This window comes from Phocoena phocoena, chromosome 3, assembly GCF_963924675.1.
Source record: "Phocoena phocoena chromosome 3, mPhoPho1.1, whole genome shotgun sequence".
Taxonomy (NCBI): domain Eukaryota; kingdom Metazoa; phylum Chordata; class Mammalia; order Artiodactyla; family Phocoenidae; genus Phocoena; species Phocoena phocoena.
Window position 1 is genome coordinate 42,535,280 of NC_089221.1, and position 15,283 is coordinate 42,550,562.

The 15,283-nt window shown below is 38.6% G+C and overlaps 1 protein-coding gene across 1 annotated transcript; it reads left to right on the top strand.

Annotated features, from left to right (window-relative positions):
* Positions 1-552: 552 nt before the first annotated feature.
* On the top strand, positions 553-9,171 carry GZMK (granzyme K). Its single transcript, XM_065874833.1, has 5 exons — positions 553-676; positions 951-1,098; positions 6,037-6,187; positions 6,957-7,226; positions 8,656-9,171. Exons 1-5 carry the CDS (start codon positions 613-615, stop codon positions 8,815-8,817), a joined length of 795 nt encoding a protein of 264 aa, XP_065730905.1. The 5' UTR covers positions 553-612; the 3' UTR covers positions 8,818-9,171.
* The last annotated feature ends 6,112 nt before the right edge of the window (positions 9,172-15,283 follow it).

Below are 15,283 nucleotides of genomic sequence, written 5' to 3' on the forward strand. Positions count from 1 at the left end.
TAAATCTTCCAAAAATGTAATGAAAATTTAACCAAATTTGGTCAAATTTAGAGAAAATGGCATGACTACGAATAAATTTGCTACAAAACATATGGGTTTCTCTGGATGATGTTCAGGCTTTAGCTAAGCCTTATTGTAAAGCAGCCGTGATCTGTGCAAGGTTCCACGTCTCTCTACATAATAAATCTATGTCCAAATGAAAAATAGAGAGAAACTAAATATGATAGGTATCGTTTTCTGCCAGGAAAAATAGTAAGTATTACTTTAGAGCAATGAACATCTTTGAACTTCATTAAGTTCTTATGGCTTGCATATTTTTTATTCTCTCACCATTTATAACACGAATACTTATATAGATATTGAAAATGGTTAACTACAGAAATGAGTACTTTATGACACACATACCTTGCTCTAAAAAGTGCTAAAAGCACAATTCCGAAACTCCTCAAACTGATATATACCTTTAATCTTAGGTGTGAAAAACTTTACCTCTAGAACACTTGTGGTGAGAAAGTTAAATTTGCAAAATCGAAACTCAGTCTTCACACTCTTCTTCCTTCACCAATACAGTCACAATATTTCATCTGGGCTTCTTAAATCTAAGCCATTGAAATGACTAAGTTTTCTTCTTTTTTTCTATGTTACCTAATAGCCGGGACTTACATGACTCCAGAGTGTAAGTATCTCCCATACCTACCACATGTGAGAATTAAATGATTTTCTAGTGATTGTATTGTTACATTATAAATGAAAATAATTTTTACCTCTATGTAGCTCCCTCTAAATGTAATGTATTATCCAGTTGTTCATCAGTAAAATTATAATAACTATTAGGTGACTGAAAGATTTTTTTAATCTTTGAAAAATGATATAATGACTGTCAAAAGAAGAATTACATGAAATAATCTGCTTAGATCTTTTGCATTAAATCTTTTGGTTTTCTTTTGGAGGTTTCAACATGGAGATTATCGGCGGGAGAGAAGCGTCACCTCATTCCAGGCCATTTATGGCTTCCGTGCAGTATGGCGGCAATCACATTTGCGGGGGCGTGCTAATCCATCCACAGTGGGTGCTGACAGCGGCCCACTGCCACTCTCGGTGAGTAGTAGGCTTACTGTGTTTCCTCACGTTGGCTAGAAAAGAAGCTCGCCTCTCCCAGGAGAGAATTTGATCTACCCTTAGCTACTGTGATAACTGACCAACTGGTGGAGTTTATTTACCCTCTCACACATCCGCGATTCTGCCCCAAGTTCTCCTTTTCTGGGAGATCTAGGCAACCCAATAGACAAATTCAAGTCCTTCATGTAATGCCTGGGAACACAGCAACAGTTATGAAGCGGCAGTATTCCTGACCTTGTTAGGGGAAATCAGACAACCTGCGTTTGCACCCCATTTTACAAATGGGAAATAATAATAATAGTATATAAGTGCTTCATGGGGTTTTGAGGATTAAATAGTATCTATTTAAATATTTTAGCATGCTTAGCACATAGTGAGCTGCAAATAAGTTGCAGCTCTTATTACTGTTATATGTATGAGGAACCTGCTTTGCTAATGGATTTTTGAGACCCCTTACCTTTACTCCTCTGCTCAATGCCCACCGCAGAGGTCTGAGGCCCACAGTTTGGGAATCACAGCTGTAAGGGGCAACAATCTAACTAGGTGAAAAAAAAAAAGTATAGATGATTTACAAAGAAAAAGAGAGAGAGAGCTATTTTTTCTGGGATACGTAAAATGAAAGCTTTTCTAAAGACGGACTATAACCTCTCATTCTATGATTCTCTTACTTCAGCTAAAAATGTCCAAAACCCTTCTTGGGATGCCGCTACCATCACAAAAGGAAAAGCAATAGAAACCTAATTTGGCATTTGTTGTTTTGTTTGTTTGTTTCGGCTTGGGGGGTGATTTTTGTGTGTGTGTGTGTGTGTGGTACGCGGGCCTCTCACTGTTGGGGCCTCTCCCGTTGTGGAGCACAGGCTCTGGATGCGCAGGCTCAGTGGCCATGGCTTGCGGGTCCAGCCACTCCGTGGCATGTGGGATCTTCCCGGACCGGGGCACGAACCCGTGTCCCCTGCATCGGCAGGCGGACTCTCAACCACTGTGCCACCAGGGAAGCCCGGGGGCTGGTGTTTGTTTGTATGTTTCTTCCTTATGTTTCTTGCCTGAATAAGCTAAGAAAAGATGGGGCCTTCTCCTTTCCTTACAAATATGACAGCACTTCACTTAAGAACCTCTTAGCCATAATCATTTACTCTCTAGGCATCAGTTATATCTAAATGGAACAACTGAATTGACTTGCTTCCCATATTTTGGGGATTTTGCTTGGTTGCTCCATTTTAATGAGACTGTTTGAACACAAATTAGAAATTCTGAAGCCTGCAAACTGTGGGAACTTCTGTTTTATTTCTAAATAGCAAGCCACTAATTTCCAATTTAACATGGCTACTTCATTTAAGCAGGGTTCTTGCTGTCACAGAAATCACCCTTGTGTCCTCATTAGTTCTGTCTTTTCTAGGGCACTTGTCCCCTGGGGACCAGCTAAGCAGAGGGTGACTATCAATAAATGTTCATTCAATTCAGAATATGCACATCTTCAAATATGCTTGTGGTTACACATTCAAATGGATTATAACCTCCCCAGACACAGAGCTTGATTTATTATAAATGCTGAACAAATGCTGGATAGAAAAAAGGAAATAAATTGGAGGGGAGGGGATTTTTGGGATTTTGGTTTTTGCTAAGCTAAATGAACACTATGTGAAGTCCTTCACAAGCCATAAATTGCTATCCAAAGGTAAATAGTATTATTAAGTTGAATTTTAAATTTTGTCAAGTGAACTTGACTCAGTAGAAATAGATTCCCAAATTGAAAAATTGGGAAAAAGAGGTCTTGGAATTAAAAAAAAAAAAAAAAAAACTATTGCTAAATATTATTTTAAATGGCTGTAGTTTAAAGAACTGCAGAATATGTGGATCAGATTTCCTCCACAGGACACTTGGGTGTAAAAATGTAGGCAGATTGGTGCTTAGAAAAACATTAAGCTTTGTGAAATCCAAAATATTTATGAAATAGTTCAATGGTGGCTTCCCACAAATGGACTCCCAAGTATCCTACGAGAATAGCTTACTAACTCCAGGCCCCTCTCTCAGCAAAATGGTGAAGGGGGCCAAATCTGGGGTGTTCCCTTCTCACTACCCATCCACACTAAGTTCCTCACTTAGTCTCTTGGCCCCTTTATTAGTTGCCATGCCAATTACAAAAGGAAACCAGTAAAAAATCCTCTTGTATAACATTTTCAGCATTTCAATTTATCAGAAGCAAAACTCTCACCAACTCTTGTCCACTGTCTTCCCTAGTCTCCTCCAATGCCTTCTCCCACTGAACACTCCCCCATCCTTTCACCTGCCTAGCCAGTGAATAGATGGAACCTCCTCACTCCAACCCAGCCCCTTCCACATGGCCTCACTCCATCCCAAATCACTCAAGGCTCCCAGAGTAGAATGGTTACCAATCCAGACCCCAGGTTCAAACAAAAGAAGCTTTAATCCCCCCTGCATTTGCATCCCAGAGCCTCCGCTTAATATTGGTGGGACTTTCTCAAGTTCGTCAATTTATCTGATCATCAATTCCCTCATCTGCAAGATGGGGATAATCTTAATACCTCCTCCACAGGGCTGTTGTGAGGTTTAAATGAGGGAAAATATGTAAAATACTTAGCACAAAACCTGGCACACTACAGTAACCTAATAAATGTCATCTAATGTTATATTAATATCTGTACCTTCCATGGTAATCACTGAGGAACAAATATCATGGTCCAGTCCTGTTGATGGGATAAAACCATGACAGCCCATCTCTGACAGCCAGGTAGTTCCCTCCTCTCTTAGGCAAGAGAATTCCAAAAATAGGGACCCTACCTTCACTAACACACCCAGAGGAATGGGTCTAAGCAGAAACACTGCTCAGTGCCAAAGCAGAGTGGCAGAGGAAATAAGAGGCTTGAAGGGGCTTGGCACGGGGCTTATAGAGGTGCCATGCAGCCAGACACCTCCAGATGATTCTGACGCAGGTGGTCCAAAGACCACCTGTGGAGAAACACTGCGCTGTGCAAAAGAGACACTAGTATTGGCACTTCTCCTCGGTGGTTATTCATACCTGGATTTAGGTAAGGAGGTGGGATCCTAGAACTCAGGTAATTCCAGGTATCCTGTGGGCAGAAAAAAATTGACCACTGTAGTACAGATTACAGTTGAAGTATATCTAGAAATGGAAAGTTCAGAAAACAGTCATGGTCTGCTTGGGTTGTTTTTGGTATTCATATGTCCCAGTGGAGATAAAAATAACTAAAACACTTCAAAGCCATTAACAAATCAAGGAAATTGGTAAAAGATGAAGGAAAAACAGACATTTTCTCAGCACCCTTTCCCTACTCAGAATTCATCTTCCACGTCCTGCATTTGTATCTCCCAGCCTTCCTGTGTTAGTTATTTATGTATGTATCCATCTTTTCTATTATATCAGTAATCCCAGGGATTTTGTATCATCCTTCCCCTCCAAAGCTTTGGGTTTAGTGAGTATGCTGAATTTGGGTTTGAATCAATCCTGAGAAATCCAATCTACATCCTTTGAGAAATTTCATCCCCATCCTGATTTTGCAATAGACAAACTTTTCAACAAATAGAGCTGGAATTCCCAAAATAAACCAGAATAAACTCTTTTGGTAGAAACCAAAAAACGGTAATTCCCAGCAGTCACAGCCTTGCCATACGCAAACCCACCCCAGCATAGCCATATACTGGCTCCCCAAACCTAAAACAACCTCTTATTCCTTTTTCCGTATGTTTCTGTGCTCTTTTTAATTTTTATTAATCTTTATTCATATGTATATATGTGTGTTTATTGGGTATGTGTGCTTTTATTGTAATCTGCCCTGACTCTTTTCCACATGACAATGAAATAGTTACATGTAAACAAATATAATTCCTTTTATCACCTTTCTTGTTCCAAAAAAGGATTTGAAGTCATTTCCTGAGAACACACATTAAAATGGGATATTTTTGTAGTATGCAAATGGCTCCAAGGTGTTGTCAAGATCTCAAAAAAAAATTTATATATTTCATAACTAGATATAAATATAATTTTATTCAACATACAGTAAATCAGATCAACTGTTGAAATACTGGTACTAAAATTGTATATGACTAGAGATTTAAAAATAAAAAAACTGTTGTTTCTTCATCTGACTCACCAGTTTTTATCCCCTAGATCTCCACAATGGAATTACCAATGACTACTAACTCTAAAGTGTCTTAATTTCAAATGATTTTTCACCTTGAGGAAAGTTTTCCCTTCTTGTCTAAATCATCTTTCTAACTGAGGGGACAGAACATATGAGTATAGTTGAAAGCCATCTAATGGACTTTACTTCTCCATATTGCCCTGAGATGAGGTTTAGACATACCAGATTAGCAAGTGTAGAGTTGTGCCTTTTTACCTTTTAGTTATTAAAACACTTAACATTGGGAAGATGAAAAATTTCTGGATATTGATGGTGGTGGTGATGGATGAACAGCAATGTGAATGTATTTAATGCTTCAGAACCATTTAAAAACGGTTAAAGTTATAAATTTCATGTTATGTATATTTTACCTGAATAAAAAAAACTTAGCAATGGTGGATATAAATCACAACCCACAAACTCGAGAAATATAATTTCCTTTATTTTTATATAAATTAACACGACTTTATTGTAAACTTCATCTCAGTCACTTAGGATTTCACTCCTTTTTCCCCACAGTAGGGTACAAGTCCTGATATTCTTTTGCAAGGCTGGGGAATTGGAGTGGGATGGGTTTGGCCCTTGTTATCATCCATTTGTGATTGGGTCCACTGACACCTCTGTCACTCCACCTAATCCTACACAGGCTGGAGCTGGTCCTTATTCCTGTAGGTATATGGCCTCCTCCACCATTTCTACTCCTCACTGGAAGATTTGAGAATCTTTCTGTGGTGTCTATTCTCTTTGCTTTTTTTAGGTTTGCCAAAAGCCAGTCTTCCAGAGTGGTTTTAGGAGCACACTCTCTCTCAAAGAATGAGGCCTCCAAACAAACATTTGAGATTAAAAGATTCATACGATTCCCAGGATTTACATCAGATCCTAAATCAAATGATATTATGCTGGTTGAGGTATGTAGCATTGCATTCCTTCAGTTTCTCCAACATTCTTATACAGCACAGTTCAGTTGTTAAATCATCTACACAAAAGGATGTTGTTGGCACTTTCCCCTTGTTCGAGGTGATTGTGACATATTTTATAAGGGCCCATTATACTCCATTTACTGCCTTGAGAGAAACAAGAAGTTATCACAGATGTATCTGGGCTGTGTTTATACAAGTTAAAACAGCTCTGATGCTCGCATACGTGGGAGGAGAACACCCCAACAGGCCCAAGGATCCAGGCTGCAAGCTTTTTCCCCAATGCTTTTCTCATTAGCAAATGAAAAATACAAGTCACTTATACAACAGAGCCAAGCAAGTGACTTCAGGGATAGAGAAGTGAGTTACAACTTAGTCTAGACCATACTTAGTCTAGTCCAAACTTAGTCTAGACCATACTCAAGGGTCCTATCTAGCAGGAAATAGCCCAGCCCTCAAAGTCATGACCTATGGATGTTATTCCACAGCAAACCATCCAATGTGGAGTAAAGGCCAGTTTGCTAGAGACTGGGCAAAATTCCTGCTCTGTGTAAGCTCCCTCCCCAAGGATCACTGAGCTCTAAGGGAAATGAAGAGCATGTTCAGAAAAGCAACAACCACAAATGCAGCTGTGGGCTACCACCAAAGTAGATTCAAGAAGAGGGACGCCCTCCTAGCACAGAGGGACCACACATACATCACTCAGGCTAATAATACTACTGGGGACAAATGATAATTTATTCTCTTTTCAATCTGTCAGCTTCACACGGCCGCAAAACTCAACAAACATGTCCAACTGCTCCACCCAAGAGCCAAAGATGATATTAAAGCTGGAACAAAATGCCAGGTTATTGGCTGGGGAGCCACTGACCCAGAATTTTTAAGGCCCTCTGATACCCTGCGAGAAGTCACTGTTACTGTCATAAGTCGAAAAGTTTGCAACAGCCCAAGTTATTACAACCACCACCCTATTATAACTAAAAACATGGTATGTGCAGGAGATGCCAGAGGCCAGAAGGATTCCTGCCAGGTAAGAACCCCTCACTCAAACAGGCATTTCAGGCTGCTGAGCTACAGTCAGGCCCCACCTGCACACCCGCACCGAGGAGGAGAGGCGTGGAGAACATCGCATCACAACTCCAAAAAGGTGCCCTCCGATCCTGCACAGTGTTCTCTTTGCTTTCTCATCTACCAATGCAAATGAGTCATAAGTACTTGCGCAACACGTAGTAAGCACTCATTAAGTGTTAACTTAATATCCTTAAAAGGATAGTTAACTATATCTGATAACTTTTACTGAGGGGTATTACCACCCTTAGAAAGCCTACCAACTCTGAGGTCAGTAGTGGTGATTAGAAGATAACTTCTCAACCCCCCACCATCACCACCTTTAAACTAATAGGTCTTCTAAAACCCAAATGCAAAAAGCTCAAATGTATATTATGTGTTTCTTAAATAATGTTGACTAACTGCTAACTGACTAAAAGGAACAACAGTCATGCTTTTCAAAATCTTCTATTTCCTGAGGTAGTAAAAAAAAAAAATAGGTGATCATGTTTACAGGTGATGAAGGCTACCTAGCACAGATGGATTACTAATTTTTTTTAAAATACAATATAATATTCACATTATACTATATTAAGCATTATCAAGGGGAGGGTATGATGATGACAAACATCATGTGTAACTGCGGTGCCCCAAGATCATCAACCCCCTCAGCCTCTATTTTCACAGCCAACCAAGCACAAAGTACTGCAGTTTTTGATGTGATTGGTAGCAGAGGCAAAGACTGCTCTTTAGATTTGAAAACTAGCTCCTTATCTGAAAGGCAAGGCTTCCCCCTCTATCACCTTGTCACTTTCCTTGACAGAATTTTTGTTTATTGTTTTGTTGTCAGAGTGAGTCCTCAAGAATCAGTTCATTGAGCAAGTATTTACTAAGTGTTGGGTATGTGCAGAGCCCCAAGTTCAATCATATGATGATAGAAAAAAATAATAGAGAAGATAGAGTACCTGCCACCAAGACATTTACTTCAATACATTGCTCTTTTCTACCAGTCTCAATAGCAACTTGATTTCAAATCCATGAGCACCAAAATGGAATTCATAATTTTGAAAATTTCTTTTATTTCCGTGGGTTATTTCAAACTTTATGCCTACCCATTTCTTCATGAATAAAGTTCAGCAGTCACTGATTACCAAAGGATGTAAATATACATAGTCTTAGACAGAGACAGGGACATGGACAAAGAGAGGCAGACAGACAGATGGACAGAACCATGATCCTGGATGGAGACAGAGACACAGAGAATGTATACTGCATCAGGGGCTGTATCAGGCACTCTGCAGGACACAAAGAAACCAAGGACCCAGATAATAATCCTTTGAGTAACTAACAGCTGATGGTTGAAAAAGTTCAACAGCTTCTTACCAAGTATCTGCCCGTTTTCTTCTTTCCAGGGTGACTCAGGGGGCCCCATGATCTGCAAAGGTGCCTTCCATGCCCTAGTCTCTGGAGGTCGTAAATGTGGTGATGCCAAGAAACCTGGAATCTACATCCTATTAACCTGGAAATACCAGGCTTGGATCAAAAGCATCTTGGCCCCATCTCATGCAAACTAAGACTACACATGATTTTCTTAGCTCTACCAGTTGCTTGTTTTCGTTTTTGTTTCATAATATGTTCCACAGGCCAACTTATCTTCAGAGGTAGTTGAATGTAGCTAAAGTGGAGCACAGTTAGGGTCCACTCCTGACCCATTAGGACTGATTTTGTTAAGAAGTCAAGTCCTTTTTCACATGTACCACTGATGTATTTCTACTCTGCTGATCTTATTCTGAATAAAATTTAGAAGACTATCTGCTTGTCTTGTATGGAAATAAGATACAGGGAACGATATATCCCCCGACTCCACACACTATCCCTCAAAAGGGCAAAAAGGTGATTAAACAAGACAGTAATGGCATCACCTTTAACCAGGTTTATGTTGTGATTTCTGCTGGATCATCCTAAGCTGTATTTTTAAAATAAGAAACACTAAATTCAAACACCCTAACTCAAGTTAAGAAAAAATCATAAAAAAAAGAAAAGAAAAAATCATCAAGGTTTATACAAATATTTAGATAGCACTTATTATTTTTTTTATGTCACATTTTGTTCCAAACAGGATTTAAAGCAAAATACAAAAATACCTGCAATAAAACAAAATATGAAATTAAAAACAATTTTTCATCAAAAAATTAATAAAAATACAATGTGATCCAGCAATTTCACTTCTGGATATTTGTCTGAAGAAAATGAAAACACTAACTCAAAAAGATATATGCACCCCCATGTTCATGCAGAACTATTTACAATAGCCAAGATATGGAAAACAACTTAAGTGTCTATTGATGCATGATGAATAAAGAAACTGGTGTATACACACACACACACACACACACACACACACACACACAGGAATATTATTCAACCATAAAAAAGAGTGAAATCTTGCCATTTTCAAAAAACATAGATGGACCTCAAGGGCATTATGCTAAGTGAAATAAGTCAGACAGAGAAAGACAAATACCAAATGACCTCTCTTATATGTGGAGTCTTTAAAAAAAGAGAAAAAAGCTCTTAGATACAGAGAACAGATTAGATTGGTGGTTTCCAGGGGTGGGGGATGAGGAGTAAGAAAAATGGGTAAAGAGGGTCAAATGGTAAATAAATGAATAAATACATTTAATTAATTAAAATAAATAATAATTTGGTGAAGAAATTGAGGCAAGGAGGAAATGAGAGTAAGAAAGATTAGATGAAGATAGGAATGCTGTTAATACCCAAAGTGCCATAATTTTCTCCCTACACTTTTTTTTTTTTTTTTTTTTTTTTTTTTTGCGGTACGCGGGCCTCTCACTGTTGTGGCCTCTCCTGTTGCAGAGCACAGGCTTCAGATGCGCCAGCTCAGCGGCCATGGCTCATGGGCCTAGCTGCTCCATGGCATGTGGGGTCTTCCCGGACCGGGGCACGAACCCGTGTCCCCTGCATCGGCAGGCGGACTCTCAACCACTGCGCCACCAGGGAAGCCCTCTCTCTACACTTTTGCTAGAAGAAGCCATATTTGTCTCTATGCTTCACATGAGTCAATGCAAAAAGATCAACAGAATCAGTTACATGAATTACAGTAACCAGGAAATAAAAATAAACTATTTTCCCAGAAGTAGGGCCACTGGTGCTAGAACTAAAACTAAACAGAGCTTTCTTCCATGATCATCTTAAGAAGGACACTGTGCCATGGTTCCTATGTCCCTACCAAAGGCATCAGGATCACCTGAGAAGACTGTTTGGAATATAGATTGTTCTGAGTCCTTGCCTAGAAATTCAGATTGAATAGGCTTGAGGTGGGCCTGGAAACTTGCATTGTTTAAAAGCAATACAGTTAATCTGTCATACAGAGTGAAGTAAGTCAGAAAGAAAAAGACAAATACCGTATGCTAACACATATATATGGAATTTAAGGGAAAAAAATGTCATGAAGAACCTAGGGGTAAGATAGGAATAAAGACGCAGACCTACTGGAGAACGGACTTAAGGATATGGGGAGGGGGAAGGGTGAGTTTTGACAGGGCGAGAGAGAGTCATGGACATATACACACTAACAAACGTAGTAAGGTAGATAGCTGGGGGGAAGCAGCCGCAAGGCACAGGGATATTAGCTCGGTGCTTTGTGACAGCCTGGAAGGGTGGGATGGGGAGAGTGGGAGGGAGGGAGACGCAAGAGGGAAGACATATGGGAACATATGTATATGTATAGCTGATTCACTTTGTTGTAAAGCAGAAACTAACACACCATTGTAAAGCAATTATACCCCAATAAAGATGTTAAAAAATAAAAAAAATAAAAAAAAAAAAAAAAAAAAAAAGCAATACAGTTGATTCTGATAAACGCTCAAATCCGAAAGCCACTGATAATGAACATCCTTAATAACATATTACAAAAAAGAACAGTAAGTTCTTGGCATTGTTTTTTATAAATCCTTCAATGTGAACTGACAACAGAAGACCAAAGTGCGATTCAGTAGGGGCACTTGAGGGTCTCAGCTGTCCTTGACTGTGGTGGTCCAGTGATTAGATTGGTAACTCTTTCTAATTTGAGTGGGTGGTGGTGGAGGACAGGAGCATCATTTCAGGCTTCTCCTTCAATGGTCAGAAACCAAAAGGTTCATCTCAGCCTTTATATTTAATTTGGGTTTCAGGAGAAAAATACCACTTATTTCCAAGTACCACCATTGAGTTTTGTTACATTCATATAGAAAAGGATTCTTTTATGTTTGTTTGTTTGTTTGTTGTCATGGCTTTTAGAAACCATTAACCAGCACTATTCTACTATGAATACTTAGCCAAATGGAAGCACTGCATTAAAAAGCAACCTAATTAAAAGTATAGAACTGCTTTGAGAATAAAGTAATAAAAAATTTCTAAATATTCCATTTTGTGTCATTTTGATTCATTAAAAATATACTAATTATGACTGAGAAATCCAAGACTATACTTCATAAGAAAAAAAGGGGTGGGAGGAATTGTGGAAACTCTGGACTCACCATTAAAAAAATAATTATCTCGTCTAAATTTCAAATCCATGGAACATATTGTTGCAAGTCTCTTTAATGTAACAAAAGGACTGTTGAGATTTCTTCGGCTTGCAGTTGGTGAGTATCCTGAAAATTTGTCACTAAAACCTGAGAGCTGTGTTTTGATTTTAGGCTCCATGCTGTTCACATCCAATAGTCCAACCAGATCAGATTGCCAAAGAGGAAGCTTCTGTCAACAGCTATGGAAGGTCTGGTGACTCTGAAACTGGAAGATAAACAGTTTATTTTGAAAAGCAGCTGATGATGGAGGCTGCAATTGAACAGTATCCCTGATCCTTTCAGGGAAGTACTATTTTATTAAACATACCAAAATCTTTCCAAAATAGCCTAAAATAATATAGCATTTTAGTTTGGGGAGTTCTGTCTTTGAGAGCTTATTTGATTCCATCTGTGGCCTCAAAGACAAGTTGAGAGTCAAAATTGAGGCAAATAAACAGATTTTAAAACTGCTCCTATACTTCAATTTAAATTTTTTTTAATTAAAAGGAAATTTTTTTAACTGCTCCAAGGTTTTAGGGGAACTGTTGTCATTCTGAATTATCCCACCTCCTCCCTTCTTCATGACTGTAGACAGAGCATATTTTCCTTCCTCACAGACACAGAAAAAGGCTTCATGTTTCACATCCATCCAGTTTTAATAATAAGTGACAGCACTGAAAACAATTAGGTCCAAATATAATGCCTGAAATAGATCAATATTAATTCAGGTGAGCAACTAAACCAGCCTAGAACTAGGTAGCAGAGTTAGTTTCTCTCGTAGTTTTTACACAAAATAAATCCCAGCTCACCCTGAAATGATTAGAACTACAGTGCTTCAGAGCTTGATTGTTTCAGAAAGTATCTCACTAAAGAACTGCTCTCAATCAATCAGGGCCCCTCTTCCTCTTTGACTAAGCTCTCAGTTTGGGAAAGGACACACACGTGATGAGGGAGAAAGCAGACTGTCCAAGGAAAATGTACTCAGATCTCTCAAAAAGCTTACACTTCCACAAGATTACTGAGACACCACAAGATTACTGAGACATACATGAAAGCTGCCCATACGTTGTCTTAAGAGTTCTTTGAGTACCAAGTCATGCTGGCTGAACAGTTGGGTTCCTCGAGTCTTGGATGATTTAACCCTGGTTTCAGGCTTTCACACACTGACTTCTTGTTTACAAATGTTAACTTCTTCAGTCTTTTTGCTAAGTCATATCAGTCAACTCCAGGTTTACAAACCGTCCTCATCACCTTTTATCCTCTACTATGAAAGGGAGATGTTCATTTTGTGGTTTTAACCATAAATGTCTATATAACAGCTTATTAGAGGCAGCCTATGGGGCTTATACTGAGGCATCTCCTGAGAACTTATAAGTAAGTAGAATTAAACTGCCCTCTGAGAGTTAAAATTTAAACTCCATACATATTGGGGTAGAGACAGTGAAGTTCCCAAGCTTACAACATAGGCTGTAATCTGCTTGAAAGTTAACAACTCTCAAGAGTGTCCCAGTCAGAAGGGGAGGAGGACATCTGTGGATACAGGGAAGAGGAGACAACACAGGCAGAGGTCTAACAAGAGCTGATGGGGAAAGAGGGGAAGTGAGCCCTTCAACCTGCCTTCTGATCCCACAGCAAGCCCATCCTGCCTTTAGCCTGATTCCCTTAGACATTCAGAGGAGTTATCTGGTCTTTTTCTAACTCCACGCTCACCAATCCTCGGTGAGCATTTTGCTCCCCCTGACAGTTACTTCTCATTGCAAAATAATAAACGTTTTGCTTCTCTACATCTATGATTTTTTTTCTTTACCTTTAAATTGGGGTAATTTGAATTTCTCTTTAAGACTCAAATCTACTCTAGTGTGCTAAAAAAAAAAAATCAAGTTTCAATCTCTACAGTAATGAAGGTCAACTCTGAACCTTGATAAATTCACCAACATGATGAATTTTAACTACCGCATGAGACTTTTAAACAGATCAACAGCCTACCTTTCTCCTAAAGAGTACTCTGCCATCCCTGCTCTGGTCACGGGCATAAAATGTGCTCATATCTGGAGTATTTATACATGCATATCCCCATTGGTACTCTGATCATCCAATAACTCCAAGAAGTATTATGGTTTTTTTAGCTGTGTTTTATCTGTTTCCTTCATAGCAGGGCCTGCTGGTTTGCTACTCAACAGCCATCTCTGTCTTCCCTGCTAACAAAACTCACATTTTATTTGGAGTCACAAATGTACACAGCTAAAAGATGGTCTTTTCCAGCCTCTCTCACTGCTAGTAATGGTCAAGGAGATGTAAGTGAAAATCATTGGCTGGGAGCTTCCAAGATGTTCCTTTATTTTTTTTTTATTTAAATTTTTTAAAATTGAAGTATAGTCGATTTACAATTTGTGTTAGTTTCAGGTGTACAGCAAAGTGATTGAGTTATACATACATACGTGCATGCGCTCACACACACACACATATATATAGATTTTTTTCCAGATTCTTTTCCATTATAGGTTATTACAAGACACTGAATATAGTTCCCTGTGCTATACAGTAGGTCCTTGTTTTTTATCTATTTTATATATCGCAGTGTGTATCTGTAAATCCCAAACTACTAATTTATCCCTCCCTTCCTTTCCCCTTTGATTACCATAAGTTTATTTTCTGTGTCTGTGAGTTTATTTCTGGTTTGTAAAAAAGTTCATTTGTATCATTTTTTTAGATTCCAAATATAAGTGATATCATATGATATTTGTCTTTCTCTCTCTGACTTACTTCACTTAATATGATAATCTTTAGATTCATCCATGTTGCTGCAAATGACATTGTTTCATTCTTTTTATGGCTGAGTAATATTCCATTGTATATAAATACCAGATCTTCTTTATCCATTCATCTGTTGATGGACATTTAGGTTGCTTCCATGTCTTGGCTATTGTAAATAGTGCTGCTATGAACATTGGGGTGTCTGTATCTTTTCAAATTAGAGTTTTTGTCTTTTCTGGATATATGCCCAGGAGTAGAATTGCTCAATCATATGGTAAGTCTAGTTTTTTGAGGAATCTCCATACTGTTCTTCATAGTGGCTGCACCAATTTACAATCCCACCAATAGTGTAGGGGGGTTCCTTTTTCTCCACACCCTCTCTAATATTTATTAACTGTAGACATTTTAATTATGGCCATTCTGACTTGTGTGAGGTAATACCTCATTGTGGTTTTGATTTGCATTTCTCTAATAATTACTGATTAGGAGCATCATGTACCTGTTGGCCATCTTTATGTCTTCTTTGGAGAAAGGTCTGTTTAGGTCTTCTGCCCATTTTTTGATTGGTTTGGGTTTTTTTGATATTAAGCTGTATGTTTATTTTGGAAATTAATCCCTTGTCGATAGCATTGTTTGCATATATTTTCTCCCATTCTGTAGGTTGTCTTTTCATTTTGTTTATGATTTCCTTTGCTGTGCAGAAGCTTTTCCATCCAAA